The sequence below is a fragment of the Hippoglossus stenolepis genome, chromosome 5, assembly GCF_022539355.2.
Source record: "Hippoglossus stenolepis isolate QCI-W04-F060 chromosome 5, HSTE1.2, whole genome shotgun sequence".
Taxonomy (NCBI): domain Eukaryota; kingdom Metazoa; phylum Chordata; class Actinopteri; order Pleuronectiformes; family Pleuronectidae; genus Hippoglossus; species Hippoglossus stenolepis.
Window position 1 is genome coordinate 8,982,472 of NC_061487.1, and position 15,760 is coordinate 8,998,231.

Genomic DNA, 15,760 nt, shown 5'->3' on the forward strand with positions numbered 1-15,760 from the left:
GCGACAGTTCTAATGAATAGATACGGCCTTGCTTTGCAACCATTTTTTTCGTCTTTTTTCACCTAACTGCCGCTTCATTTTTTAAACACTTTACCTAGAACTTTTTAAGACTGTGTCAAATTGCTGCAAATTGCCTTTTTTCACCTGGACTTTCACAACATACAAGCCAAGAGGTTGAAGGTCCAATGTTTTCTTGACAATTTTGCATTTTCTTTGAGTTGTGTGTGCATTGTGCGAAGGTTACAAGGGCTTGCTGCATACAAAAGGCTTCCTCTATACTGTTGAAGCACTTAAACTGGTAGACTGCTTACTGAATAAAATGTTCAAGGCCGGGAGGAGAAGAAAGAATGTGGGCCCCGGACATGCTGTTGAATAGAGATGCTCTACATATTGGTGAAAGTCTGGAATAAACAGAGAAATAAACCAAACAATAATGTGTTGCTCATAAGCAAAAGCATCATTAAATTAGAATCAAACATGTTTCTTTGACCCTGTATATATATATTTATATATATGCATACTGTTAACGGCCCCCTGGCAAGGCCGCAGCGCCCTCATGCCAACTTAGTCAGCCATCTAATGTGCCCAGAGCAGCTCTGGCGCCTGGCAAACACTTAAAACCAGTCTAATCCCTGCTTCCACCCCAGCTCCTATGAATTACTGTACAATTCATGTGTTCCATTTGCAAATGAGATTGGGCTTGATTACCACCACACTGTAGTGCTCTTGTGGGAATATAAAACAGACACCTGTGTGACTAATTTGTGAATTTGTCCGGAGTTGTTAAACGAGAGTTGAGTTAAGGTCTTTGCAAACCAAGTTCATTTTCGTTCAAAGTGTCCGCACGTTAAAAAGGATATACAACCTCACTTTTCGTCTGCACTTTTCTCATTCGGTCAAAGGTGTTTCAAGAGAGTTGTTTGAGCACTCTGAGCCAGACATAGAACAAGTATACCTTATCTGCCAGCTACTGTTCAGGATCAGCTGGATCACAGGACTTTTTAATGTGCAGTCTAAGAAGACGGCCTCTCAGGATTGGATGGACCCAATATTTCCCTTTGTGTGACAGGATCCCCAAATCATCCTCACTGCTTGACTCCTTTTCATCTCCTATACTTAGAATTTTCAGAATAATAAAACGCATCAGACCCAGTGTGCAAGGTTTCTACGCGTGGCGACTTTTGATTGGTTGATGGATTTAAAAAAACGCAATTGAAAAATATAGACTTGGTGAGAAAACACCTCAAGGACATATCCTTCATCTTCAAGTTCTACAAAAACCATAAGAACAACACCTATCTGCCTTTTTCAGCAGGGATTAAAATGTGTGAAAGTGACATGGATGAGGCTTCAAAGTCAGGCAGTGTACTACTCATAGACTGAGAGGAACATTGCTCTCATGTTTTATTCATTTTTGCAGAACATTGACAATGTTGACAGGCAGTCTGACACAGTTTGACAGTCACCCATCGGTCTGAATGCACAGCAGTGGGAGATTTGAACTACATCATTTGTATGTGTTTGTTACAGATATCACAACAACAAAAGGGAATCCTTACCCTCGGTATTCATATAAACCCAAACCAATGATATAATTTTAGACTTGGGAACACCACTAGCTGCCCCTCCCGTCATATGGAAACGGGCGACATCACAGCTTCCAGTCTGGCATTAGTGGCAACATGATGATGCATTCTGCAATCCAACAAACCCAGCTTTCTTTTCATAAGTCATCACGACTGCCATGTTTTTTTGGAGGAAACTTGAGCTCATAATAGCTCATAATTAGGTGTAAAACACAAAACCTTTTCCATGGTTCAGCTGTACTTCCCCACATTTTTTCCGGCCCCAATTCCCCGCCTCAGTTTAAAAAAATGATTAAAGGCCGTGAAAATCAGGCCGCACAAAACAGTTGGTCACAAAATATTTTTTTTCATTTCGTGAGAGAGCTCTGTTTTTGTGTGTGTACTCGTAAACAGCTTGGTTGAAAAATAAAATCTGCCGTCACAAATTCACTAATTTAGCAATATTTGAATCAAAATCCAACCCCGGTTGAGGATCTCCTGGAAAAATGCGCTCACAGTCCTGATGAAGCAGATTAACTCGGATTCAAACTCTTGGAAATAAAACTTCAGCATGTTTTATAAAAAAATATTTTGTGGGCTTTTAAAAGCTTGTATTTTATGTAAGGCCTTTGTGTCTGAATTTAACAAATTAATGACACTGATGAATGATGCATCCCTGGCATAATTAATATACAGCAATGGGGAACATTTTAATGGTTGTATTTATACACACTTCTACTGCCTTGAGACCTGTTATACAGCTGTTTGTGCAGCTACAGTTTTATGAGCCTTGTCCCTTCACTGTGTGTTCAAGCTTGACTTCTTGTCCAGTTTGGAGGAGCCTGCACTGTGTCTTGACTTCAGGACGGGCCAGAGCTGGGCACCCAATCACCCATATAATGGCTTCCCCAGCTGGAAGAGGGGGTCAGAGCGAGGCCAAGCTTTCCCCTAACCCTGTCGCTCTGTGACAATAGAGACATTCTGCCAGGCTTCGCTTTGTTCTCTCGCTGCTGAGAGCCTGTTTCAACATCTCTGCTGTTACTGCCACTCAAGCTGTGGAAAGTATGCTCTCTCGTGGAGGGGGCTGTTGTCGGTGTACAGACTCTGAGGGACGCGTAAACGTGTGCATCCTCGAGCATGTGCTCTAAGAGTTAATCGATGCTCCACCTGGAATATAACATTACATTAGATTCCCTTTCCTTTACAGAAGAACAAAAACAGAACCAATTAGCAGCTCAGCTATTAGCCCGGGCCTGTCAGGAACACAGTTTGAAGGGTAAATCATCTGCAGACCATTTCACCTGAGCTGCAGATGAAGCCATAGTGCATGACAGAACCTTGAACTTCCACATGGCCTGTGAGCCCTGTATGCCTGACCTGTGTGTGTGTGTGTGTGTGTGTGTGTGTGTGTGTGTGTGTGTGTGTGTGTGTGTGTGTGCATGTGAGGGCTTATGGATACATACACTCAGGTGGAAGTAGTTGTGATGACAGCTTAACAGGCGAGTTGGGTTGGCCCCCAGAGTTAAGCTTATTGGCTAATTAACAAGGTCTTGGCTCTGGCACTATGTTTGCCGTCCTCTATGGGATTGGCAGCTTGAGCTGTGATTGTGTGCAGGCAGAGACTTTGTCTGCGTGTGCGTATGTGTGTGTGTGTGTGTATGTGTGCGTGTGTGCGCGTGTGCATAAAGATCAGCACTATTGAACAAAGTCCCGTCCCAACTTGCTGTAATATATTGTGGTGTGTGTGTGTGTGTGTGTGTGTGTGTGTGTGTGTATCGAAGCCTGTATTTTCTCCCAAACATAAACTTTTCTTTAATCTTGAGCTCTAATCTCCTTGTATACGTACTGTAGCTGCATGTGGTGGTCAGTACTGCTCCTCGGCTCTGCCAACAGGCCAACTCCCCCTGGACTTCTTGTGGTCGGTTTCAATCTCTTCCACTGTAATTGATAGGGATCTCTTTACTAATGATCAGCCACAACCTGTGGGTCTTGACTACAAATACAGTCAGTGGGATATGCCTGGTAGCCCTCTCCTGCTCAGCTTGGCTGCAGGCCAGCCAGCATGTGGTACTGGCGCATGCAATGTGGTTTGCTGGAACAGTTTTGAATGTTGTCCAAAAGAATCAGATTAAATAGTGATTTTATCAAGTCCTGCCCTTTTTCCTTTTTTTAAACTAGGATTTCAGTGAAATGCCAAATTGTTCACCTGGTCATTTTGCATCTGGCACAGGAAAACATGATACAGGCATAATAAAAAAAGAAGTACTGTCTGTGTCACAGCCAAGAGGGATCATGTTTGAAGCCAGTGGAGCGTGTTTGACTTGTCAAAGATATGAACTTAAATCTGTTGAAAAACAAACTGTGATTTCATCACAGTTTGTTTCCACCAGACCGTCACACGCATGGCTTTAATACACAGTATACTACATGTCCAATCAACTCGAAATTTATTCTTATGAACTTGTTTTTTTTACTTAAATATATAAGTCAGACAAAAATCTGCTTATTTTAGGTGTTAAAATTGATAATGCAATAATACAAATGACATAAAGAATAAAAAAACAAACATGCAGCACAGGCACAATTTCTTTAATATTGACCTAACTGCAGGCAGAGTTTTCTCCTGGTCACAAAAAAACATAGCAACTGTTAAACGTGTGGAAATATGAGTATTTTTCCAAGAAAATATATAAAAGTGTACTTATCTCAATCTAAAGTCTAAATATAAGACTGCATGTTTTGTTTTATAGATTTTTCTGCACAGATTATTTGTTTTTCGGCCTTGGAGTTTTTTTTTAATGCCAAATGATTCTTACTGATTTGGGGAAATATTTAATGTGGCTGCATCAAAGTACTTACTTATTGGAATATACTATAAATGATGATCCCTCCTGTCACAGATGATTTAAAGAGCTGTGTCATATGTGCAGTATATTCTCCATCTCATCCCATCCATTTTTCTGATATGGACGTGTCCGTGGCATCAGGATTGGGATAGAGGGGATCCACTTGCCTTTTCTCCTCTCTGGTCAGCTGGAGCAGCTCCCCCACTGATCCCCCTCACATCTCTCTTCTGTGACCCAAACCACAGCCCCCACTGGCTCCCCCGGGGGCCCGAACCAAAACAACGCTTCTATTGTGTTTGAACCACACATAGTGCTGTGTGGACTTAGGTGTGTATGTCTGTGTGTGTGTGTGTGTGTGTGTGTGTGTGTGTGTGTGTGTGTGTGTGTGTGTGTGTGTGTGTGTGTGTGTGTGTGTGTGTGTGTGTGTGTGTGTGTGTGTGTGCTAAGTAGGTAGGGTTTCATATATCATGCCTAAAGTGGAACCAGAAGCTTGGGTCTTGAACTGGATTTTTGGAAGTGTGTGTTTGACAAAGAAGCAATTTTGAAGCAATTTGTGAGTTTGTCTGGATTCAAGTCTGTTTTATTAAATGTAAAAATTATACAGAATGTTAAAGTGCAGAAATCTCAATCTACACCAACATCTTGATCATTAAAAAACATTTTCAAATGTGTTACATTACATGTCTTTGTGATGAAAATATACGAAGGATTTTTAGAGAAAAAGACAAATTCTATTCATAAAAACACTATTTACATTTATCATATTTTCACAAAGGGGAAATGATTAACCCAGAAAATTACAAGAAATAGACAAAAATATGAGAGTGTATTCAATTATTTTCAGTGAATAGATGTTTTACTTTACATTTAATTAAATCCAAAGTGAACTGACCTTGTTGCAGTTGGGGTGTGTCACATGCCCAAGCAACAGTACGTTTTTTTAAAGCTCGTCAGTCACTTCTACTTGATTGTTCTCAACCTCTGGCACAAAGAACTCGGGCTGAGAAGCTGGAAAATATCTGAAAAATGTCTGGGCTTGTATTAGTTGAGAAAAGAAATCAGCCAGTAGACTGATTTGTTGGAGTGTAATCTTAGTTAGTTAGACCACTCTCTTTTAAAGTCCTTTTCTTACCATTATTGTAATTTATTAAAACTCTGTGCCTCTGTGCTTCCGTCAGTGGACAAACCTCCACGCTGTGGTCTCCTATAAGGCTGCAGTGGTGGGTGATGTCAGCGCTGTAACGCAGCACAGGCCCGACCTCTCCGGCTGCACAGCAGAGATCAGCAGTCAGGCTTTTCTAGCATTAAACTCACACATTGAGTAGAAACACTATCCTTTGTCTAATTCAGGGCTGCAGTTTTCTGACCTTACGCCTTCGACACTGCCGCGAGTGAGCACTGTGAGAGTATTTTTAGCCCGGGTGGCCCTCAGTGGGAATCAAAGCCCTGGCCAAGTAATGTTGATGCCTGATTTAATTCTCTAAGCTTCAGGCTAAGTAAAATATAGTAATTACATTTCGTAAATGTTAAAGGGCAAAGGCCAAAGCTGCAGTTCCCTGCCAAGTAAACTGTGAACCTGAAAATGGTTAAAAGGAAAGTTCACCTAAAAAATGAAAATGCACTCATTATCTACTCACTGAATGTCAGCTGTGATCCGCCCGCGCAGAGGCGGCTTCTACATCACAGGTTCAGTCAGGCAAATTGTGTTTGCAATAAATTGAAATATGCCATTCTTGGTTTTGGGAAGCTGTTATTTCATTGTTTCCCCTGTAGACCAACAAATTAATCAATATATTGAGAAAATAATTAGAAGTTTACTTTGCTGTAGCCCCTCGGTTTACATCTCATACGTCTTACATCAGTGTTTTGTTGCACCAGTTTTGAGTTAACAGTGGGTCAATTTGATTTTGTATTCAAGTCAACCGGGATGAGAAAGTCAGCTTAATGACGAAATGCAAACACGTGGTTCCTACAGGTGGTCCACTCCGTCTGACTGGGCATAATGCTGGGCCTCGAACGCAAACAGATGACTGTGTGTGTGTGTGTGTGTGTGTGTGTGTGTGTGTGTGTGTGTGTGTGTGTTGGGTTGATGTATAAAAAGAGGGTTACACAGGGCTACTATTCCGAATCCCGCCCCCCCCCAGCAAGTAGGGCCTGGCTGCTTTCTCAGACCATGTTCTGCGACAAGAGAGTCTGGGTGTCATCTGACAGATGAAAATAGTGTGTGTGAAATGGACACCGTGCTAACACACAGCCAGGCTAACCACTCTGCAGTTTAATGGTTTTACAAAACTGAGTTAGCAGTGCTAGGCCATTCAAGGTGTGTGTGTGTGTGTGTGTCATATCTATGTGTGTGTGTGTGAAGGTGTGTGTTATAAAACCCTCTCTGTGACATTAAACGTGTCAGCAGTGGAGTGCCGTTCTTTAATCAGTGTGTGTGGTGTGCATGTATATTCTTTAGAGTGCAACGGGGCTCTCACATCAGTGTGTGTGTGTGTGTTTCCTCCTCCTGGCTGGCCTGTCTTCTCATGTTTGGACATATGTTGAGTTTTATTTCACTGAGACATCAATCCTGCCGGCCAGCTGTTGGGACAGCTGCTCTCTCGCTCTGTTCCTCTCCTTCACTCTTGCTCTCACTTTATTCTCTGAATCTTATTATTTATCTTTCTTCCACTCTCTATCCTGTTCCTCCTTCTTTCTTTCTTTCTTTCTTTCTTTCTTTCTTTCCTTCCTCTCTCTGTCTGTTGCTGTGGGGTTTGCAGCTGAAGTCACACTACTGACATAAATTTGGAAGTGTAAAGTGTAGCTGTCAGCTTCCATTTACACACCTTCAGTAGCAAAGACGAAATGGGTTTTTTCACCCGCGCGTGTGTTACGCAAACATCAGGCAGCCACTAGAACATTGGCCTTTGTTATTTTTAACATTAAATAATTTTTCAGATTAATGTTGTTTTTTCTCTTTACCTTGGCGTTCGGCTGCAGACCCGAGAGTTCCTGAGCTCTGGCATAGCACGCTGTGTGTGTCTGGGAGAGAGAGAGAGCGAAAGAGACACCATGTTTCCATCCAAATGTCAAGTGAATTATAAGGAAATAATTGAAACATCATGAAATATAAAACAGATAAAACAGACGTATACACTGGGGGCTTGAGTGTTAAACTACCGAATGTCAGAAAACTACCTCTCACAGGAATTATTTTTGTTCTTTGGTGAATTTCAATGAATAAATTCAAACACAGAGAAAATGTATCAGCCAATCACCACTGGAGATGTTCCTGTCATTAGATGTACGTGATGACATTTTTCAGAAACTCTTCAGCTGCTCCAACAAATGAAAACCTGAATTATACCGTCACACACCAAGTATTATCCACCTTGTTCGCTGTTACTTCTATAGCTTTGAGCCAAGACACACATCATTGAATATATGATGTGTTCAAGCACACAGTTTACTTTAAAAAATCATAGGTTGTTATATTTATTGTTAGTATTGTTAGTAAGTGACTAGTTTATACCCAAATTAATTTTGAAATGAGTAACCCTAACCCTAACCCTTGTGCCATTACATTAACCCTGTTACCAGTAGAGCCTATGTTATGGCTAGAAACGCTGACGGTAATAAAATTACAGTTCACTACACGACACGCTTACTCTTCTGAAGCTTTGCTCGACTTTGTTCGTTTTACTTAAATTTCATTAGAATCGTTTATACACATGGAAACAGTGAAAGTGAAAGAAACATGAGACTCAATCTGAGTGAAAGCCTGTGGCACACTGTTGTTCTTGGCAGTGCCTCTTTGGGAGTGTTGATGCTTGTCTACCACACACACACACACACACGCACGCACGCACGCACGCACGCACGCACGCACGCACGCACGCACGCACGCACACACGCACACACACACACACACACACAGATACACACTAAGTTGCCTGTGGCTCATGTAAAACACCCAAAACACTGTCTCTTGGCAGCTTGGCATAAGGACAGGTGATAAAACTGTGTTTACACCGGCTCACTTTCTACCTCTGTGCTGATTTACTTCTTATCTCCTTCATCTTCCTTCTGTGTCTCCTCCCTGTCTTTCCCTGCTAGTGTTCAAACCATCAATGACAAACTGAGATAAAGGGTTAGAGAAAGACCTTCATGGAAAATAATTCAGGTGATTGTAGAGTTTTTCGCAACAGCAGTTCAGTATTAGACATAAAACGCTTTATTATCAGTATCTATTGGTTTTCTACTGTTTCAGGGGATTTCAAATTTTCTTCTCACTCTCCACTCAAGCTTCGAAAACTGAATGAAAAAAAGGGATGAAACGAGCATCTTGACCATATCACTCCTCAGCTCACCTACCACATCGTTTTCTTTCCACTTCCTTTCTTTCATCCACTCCTCCTTCACTCCTCAGCTGCCCCTCCCCTCCTCTCCCTGCTCTTTTTTCAACTCATCCGTCTTCTGCATTTCTCCACTTGATAAAGGAGCTGGTGCACGGACAGGGAGGAATTTTTATCCAACCTCCAATCTAAACAGCACTTGATCCCTGACTCGGCCGCGGGGACAAATAGAGAGCCATCTAGGGTAAAATATCTCCTGCTCATCCTCTCTCATCCCTCTCTTCTTCGCATCTTCCTTTTCCCCCTTCGCATTTACATCTTACCCCTCCCATCCCCCCACTGTCTCCTCGTCTGATCTGTTTATTGGTATGGGGGGTATAAATTGTGCATCAGAGTACACACACGGTTGACTGATGCAGATGTATCCTGAAGTTACAGGTTGTGTTTCCCTGCCTAAGTGCTCCCATAAATTGTGCACCCTAATTTAGTTTTATTCGAGGCTCTGTGAATAAGCGTACTTGAGGTCTTGTGATGAGAAAAAACGCCTCTCATCCTGCACGGGCCCGTCCTACAGCTTTCCCCCTTTACCGGCTGTAAATATCACCATTGAACCAAATGTACGCAAACACATATCCTGCGGAGCCGCTTGTCCATAAAATCTATGAAGAATCCGGTGGATTCCATTGTCCAGAGGGTAGGGAAATTGTATTAATTACCTTCTTTTACTGCAACTTGGGCCATCTGTCTGGAAATACCCACTGTTTTTCCCATATATGGGAAATTACCATCATTATCAGCATTTTTTTTGTTTTTTGTATTGTTTGTATGTGTTGTCGCTGCCCCCTCTCTGCCATTTCCCCCTATACCTCCCCCCTTCCTTTCCATTGATCCCATGTGATCTGGACAGCTGCATTAGCTTATTTACAACAATCATAATCCGACTGTAAACATGCAAGGCTTTAATGGACTCAATGAGGAAGTTGTGCTCTGACGGCATCTCATGACCACACAATGGGCCCATACGCACAAACGAAACATTAAGCCATTCACAATAGGCCATGTGCCCTTATGAATGCCTATAGCGCCTTTTGTCAGGATAAAGGCACCACAAATGAACTATTGTCTCACTTAACCATTCTAAATCAGGCAAGACCTCAGGGGCATGTTTTCCACACAGTCACCATGAATTTCTCCTTTTTGTGTGTGTGTGTGTGTGTGTGTGTGTGTGTGTGTGTGTGTGTGTGTGTGTGTGTGTGTGTGTGTGTGTGTGTGTGTGTGTGTGCGTGCGTGTGTGTGTGTGTGATTTTTCTTTTTTAACGTCTTCAGTGACTGAGGCTGCGGCGTGGTGATCGTGACACCATCTGTGTCTTGTCTGCTGGTATGAAAGGAGTTGATGAACATGTACAGTATATACAGTACAAGCAAGCAGTTTCATATGCAGACACATACAGTCAGGTAATGGATAGCTGAAAGTATTGTTTGCCATTTACACACACTCTTAAAGTGCAACTATATAGTCCAGCACTTTCTACCACACATCACTCACACACTGCCGGCACAGGCATCAGGGGCAACGTGGCGTTCAGTGTCTTGCCCAAGGACACTTCGGCATGTGAAATGGGGTAGACTAGAGGTGACTGGGATAGGTGGCGGGTGTTCAAAGTGCATGACTGTCACACCACAGAGCAGAGCGTCCACAATCCAATCTGTGGTTATGTTTAGGCAACAAAAGCGCTTGGGTTGAGATTTAGGAAAGATTGAGGTTTGAGATAAACGTAAGTAAACCACAATCTTTCCCTGAACCCGAAACAACTGCTGAAATACAACCACAAAAAGTTTCTGAACGTTTCACTGATTTGTTCTGTGTCAACATGCGATTTGCGATCTGCCAGGTACATACTTTTATCTTGACACTGGAAGATGAAACATGAAAGATCTTAATCGTCATTATATTCAGAAACAATGAAATTACAAGAGGCCTCTCTTTCCTGCCAAAGAAAGATATATACAAGTGTAAACATGTAAATGAAAACAGTTAAAACATTAATACCAGCAAGAAAAAATGACATTTACATAAATAACTATTTGAAGAATAGATAATAAAGCATATAATTAAAAAATATATTTTTAAGAGAACTGGTCGCATCTGTGGTTACTGGTGGTAACTGCACTGGGGCTATTGTATTTTACATGTAACAGGACAAGAACAACTCATGCATCTGAATACCTTAACAACAATAATAGAGTAGAGTAATGATGCTCATTTCATAAAAACAAAATCTAAAGGAAACAATCAGTGATGGTGTTGGATGCTGTAAATCCTCTTCATCATACAAAATGCATGTATATACTAGACTTCATTCAGTGTAATACACACAAACACTCTGACACACTCATGCTTGCAGACATCTGTCTCACTGCATGGTTCTCAGCCTGGTGAAGAATTGAAAAGTTTCCATTGTTGAAGTGAGGTTCACAACAGGACTCTAAGTGAACAAATGAGACCTTATGAATCTTATGAGACCACATGTCTCTGATGTCTATTACCCTGAGGCTATGAGGCACATTGTGAGAAAGAAGACAAGCTACAAATAAGACCCCATGTCAAGACAATGCAGACATTCTCATTTGGTCAGCTGCTGAATTTTTTCCTTAAAAAAAAAAAAAGAGAGAATCAGGAGGAGGAAACAATTCCTTGATCTATTAAAAAAAGAACAAAAAACCCAACAATTCGTAGAGATTGGTTCTTTTCTCTCTTGCACTTTTGCTCTGTGTCTTGTTTTTATTCCGGTCTTTCCTGGTACGTGAGCGTGATGTTTGTTCGGGGTCTTTAGTGACTTTCATCACAGGTTGCTTGTCTGCAGGGAAAAGTGTTTAAAAACACCCAAACTGAAAGGGATTATTCTCTGTCTTGCTATAGAACCATCGTGCATGGAGAGGCTCCTCTCAAAGGACTGGAAGGAGCGCGTTGACCGCCTGAACGCCAGTGAACTGCTGGAGGAGGTCAAAGGTAGGAGTTGAAGAGAAAATACAACTCATTCTTGCTAGTCCGCTTTTAAATAGTTTTATGCTATATTTTCATGTATCTCTCTGCCTGTGTGAATGCAATCTAAGGGCATCGCTGTAAAAGAGATTAATGCCCCATCAATTTCCCTGAGTAAACAATGGTATGATAAAGAAAACCTCAGTTCCACAGACAGACATCTGACTGTCTGTATGTCTGTGGAACTCTTCATCTAAACAGCTGTACACTTGGCATGTGTATTCAAGTGACCTGAAGAAGTGTAGTGTTGAATTTGTGCGATTTGGAAACGCGATACATTCAATAATAATAAACTTTAAATGATCGTAATAACAGTAATGGCAGATCCTCATCATCTGAGGATCTTCTTCTTGTTTCTTCTGGTTGACCCGAACATGCAACACCATCATTATGAAACAAGCAAATGGTGTGTGCAGTTAAAAAGGACACCGTGTTATGTCAAAGCTAAATGGCAAAGCTAAATTTAAGGGTAAGAAACAGTCAAATATGCTGTAATTCTCCTCGTGTATACTTTCAGCATGTTTCTGCATATGAAAGCAGAAGAGTAAACGTCTCCCTGGTCTACCTGTCACAGTAGAAAGAGCCCCGACGGACGCTTTTAAACAGTCCAGGTTGTAATTGTAACTTTGATTAAAGGGTGTGTATGAGGGGAGAGGCTGCACATGCTCCAATATTCTTTTTTTTCTGTGTCAGCAAATAGCATTTATGAAGCTATAAATCGCGGCAAGGCCAATGTATTCTTGACCTGCTCTGGTATTCACAAAAGTGAAAATAGCAGCATTGTGGGGGATCTCATGTTGTCTCAGTCAGCGGCTGCAGCAGGAGGAACAAGCCGAGACGAAATATAATACACATCACCCATTGAGAGTAAATTGTTGTTGAGAAAGGAAAGGAAAGATTAATACCCTGTCTGAAAATCGTTCAGGTTTAAGTTTAGGTTTACCCAGTTGGAGAAGTGGTTTACATAATAAATACTAGAGCCTACATAAATTATGAAATTAACTGCACCACCTCTGTCATCATTGTCTACATCACCATATATTCCAGATGGGGCGCGTCATTTTTCATGTTAATGTAAGAATCTGGTAACTTTCATTCTTAAAAATACAGCAAAACACTTCTTAAAATTACCATTTACAGTGTAGAAAGTTTTATTGTTGTTAATTTGAGAATAATTGGTGAGTAATGTAGGGCTCATTTGCAATTTCTGTCTACATTTTTAAAACTTGGATAAATATAAAAATTGTCCTTGTTACTATATTATAATTATTATAGTAATTATTAATATATTATTATTATTACATTCCTATTTTTCAGTTTTCTTTATTCATTAAATTGACATGGCCAGTAAGTGAAAAGTAAGAGAATTTGTTGTTCTTATTTCGCCTCTTATCCCCTAAAATGTTCATATTTCTATAACCATGATTAAATGTGTATAACGAGAGCTGCGGCAGTTATGAATTGTGTTCTCACCATTTTCAATGATTTCGGTGCTGAATGGAAGAAAAGATATAAAGTGGTAAACTACATGTTACTTAAAATAAACCTGACATATTTACTCAGAGAAATTCTTTCCATCCCCTGAGCGACAGTGAATTCTGTTTGTGTGCCGTAACATTAGTCGCTAACGGCGCTGCAGTCGAGCTCCTCTGAGTGACAGAAAGCGTTTGTGATGGTCTGCCGTTGAAATGGCAAGCATTTCCTCTGTGGAGAGTGGAAAAAAGAGAGAACAGAGAGGCGTCTAGAGCAGAACAGCACTGACATTGACTTTTACTCCAGGACAGAGATTCCTCTCTCTCTCTCTCTCTCTCTCTCTCTCGCTCTCTCTCTAGCACACACACACACGCGCACACACACACACACACACTCATTTTTCAAAGCATCACCAGGACGTGTACATATCCGATAACTCATTAAGAGACAGATCAGTGCAGACGTTAAAAAGTTTTGTTAGACTATGCGCTCTTGAACTATTAAGTGGACATTTCAGTTCATATTACTTATTTTCATTTAAAAGTTATCTTTATTTTTATATAAATAGGGACATCTATTCTTAATCCAGGTCAAGTGCTAGATCAGTCTTCTTACAGTCCTTTACACTTTTTTCACTTAAGAATAAAGACGTCTGCTGACCTCAGTCTCTCAAACTACAATACATTTCACTTAATACTTTTTATAGTGAATATGACGTTTAAAAACGTTTAAATACACACTACAAAACTATACTCTATTTTCGAGCTTTTATTGCAAATTAAAAACACAAGGCCATAAATTTTCCACTTACATTATGTTTTCAGTCTGTTTGTGTCTCACTAATGTAAATTAGTTTTTTCAGATAATTAAAAACAGTCTGCTTCTTTTTAGTTTTTTGCTCTACATAATATTTTTTCTCTTGTATTTATTTGTCCCCCAAATCTGTAAATAACTGCTTAAATATCACTGATTAACACTCAGATTAACAGGTCATCAAAGATATAATACACATGTTAAGTAAGTTGCAAACTTTATCCGGACTTTGACCTTTTCCTCAAGTGTGATGAAATCGAGATGAGAGGAAAGTATCAAAAACAAAATATGATAAATATGTATAAATATAGCATTGACTGATTCATGAACATCACACACAAACACACACTGGTTTCTGTTGCTCTGATTGAATTCAAGCATCAAAGTCTTGTATTTAATGATGGCTGAGATGAAGCTGACCTAAATACTCCAACTCAACTGTGGCTCTGTGGCTCCTCTTGAACCTAATTGTTCATTTACACTTATTTTCAGGGTGAAAAAAAACAATGACAAATGCATTTCAACATGTGTAATGTGGAGTATATATAGCCTAAAGAGAGTTTATATATTTTAAACTTACTTATCTCGAGAAGATTTATAAGAACACACACACACACTCACACACAAAGTGTTGCATTCATACACATCTGGCTGTGTGCCCAGAGCGACTGCACTCGTCTGCTGCTGCTCTAACAGGCCAATTGTGGGAACCAGGTGACATTATAACACTTCACTTCAGTTTTGTGGTCATTCGCTCACTTTATCATGGTGACGATGTTGTTAGCTGACGGGAGCAACATTTTTCGGTGAACTATCCCTTTAACAATGTGTCTCCTCTGTCTGGACACATTGTTAAAGGGATAGTTCGCTGAAAAATGAAACATTTCTACTCACCTACTATGCCGATGGAGGGGTAAATGAAGGGTTTCTTTGAGTGAGTCAGGGGTAAACAGTTTTGCAGCCAAATCCAAAACATTTGATGTCAACGGGACCTCATCTTCAGACGTAGAAAAACAACACAACATACATCCATACTGCTCGTGTGGTGTCATCCAGGTGTCCGGAAGCCCCGACATTCATATTCGACTCGAAACGGCGTCATTTACAGCATGTTTTAAGCCATTTTAGAGTCACTTAAATCAGGCATCTTATCTCCAGCTACTTTTTATTTACATTTATATGCTACTGTTTATATGGGTTTGGAGAGGGGTTGGCAAACGTTCAGCGTCATGGAGCATGATGGTTCGGCACAGGCCCAGAGCACCTGGAGCAATCAACATGTTAGGTTTAGGTATGATAATATGAGTGTTTGATGGTTTGTGTGTATTTCAATGCGTGGCTTTTGTGCTTGAGTGTGTGTGTGTGTTGTGGAATGTGTGCGTTATAAGGTGTGTCTGTGAGTGTGTGTAAAACAAAGTTTATGAGACAAACTGTTTGTGTGTGACTCCATAAACAGTAATTTACTCTGAATTGAATATGATGCATAACTGAATAACAATAAAAAGCAAGTTCATTTTTCCATACCATTATTTCCAATAACTAAATAGACTGTTATAAATGTTAATGATTGACACATGTTTATATGGAGAAAGAAAGAACAAATAAGTATGCTAGCAAATATGTTAATGCAAACAGACAAAAAGTGAATAGGATCATGTAGATAATATTAAGGATATGTGTCTT

The 15,760-nt window shown here is 40.5% G+C and overlaps 1 protein-coding gene across 12 annotated transcripts in view; it reads left to right on the forward strand.

The window, feature by feature from the left end:
• LOC118109277 (transcription factor SOX-6) overlaps nucleotides 1–15,760 on the forward strand; it is a 105,735-nt gene that overhangs the window by 44,511 nt on the left and 45,464 nt on the right. For 10 of the 12 annotated variants that reach the window (XM_035156271.2, XM_035156272.2, XM_035156265.2 and 7 more), the window contains one exon: nucleotides 11,669–11,758. The exons of the other annotated variants lie outside the window; for them this stretch is intronic. In XM_035156271.2, coding sequence (XP_035012162.1) covers nucleotides 11,669–11,758 — 90 coding nt within the window. The remainder of the gene's footprint in view (nucleotides 1–11,668; nucleotides 11,759–15,760) is intronic. 12 annotated transcript variants of the gene reach the window in all.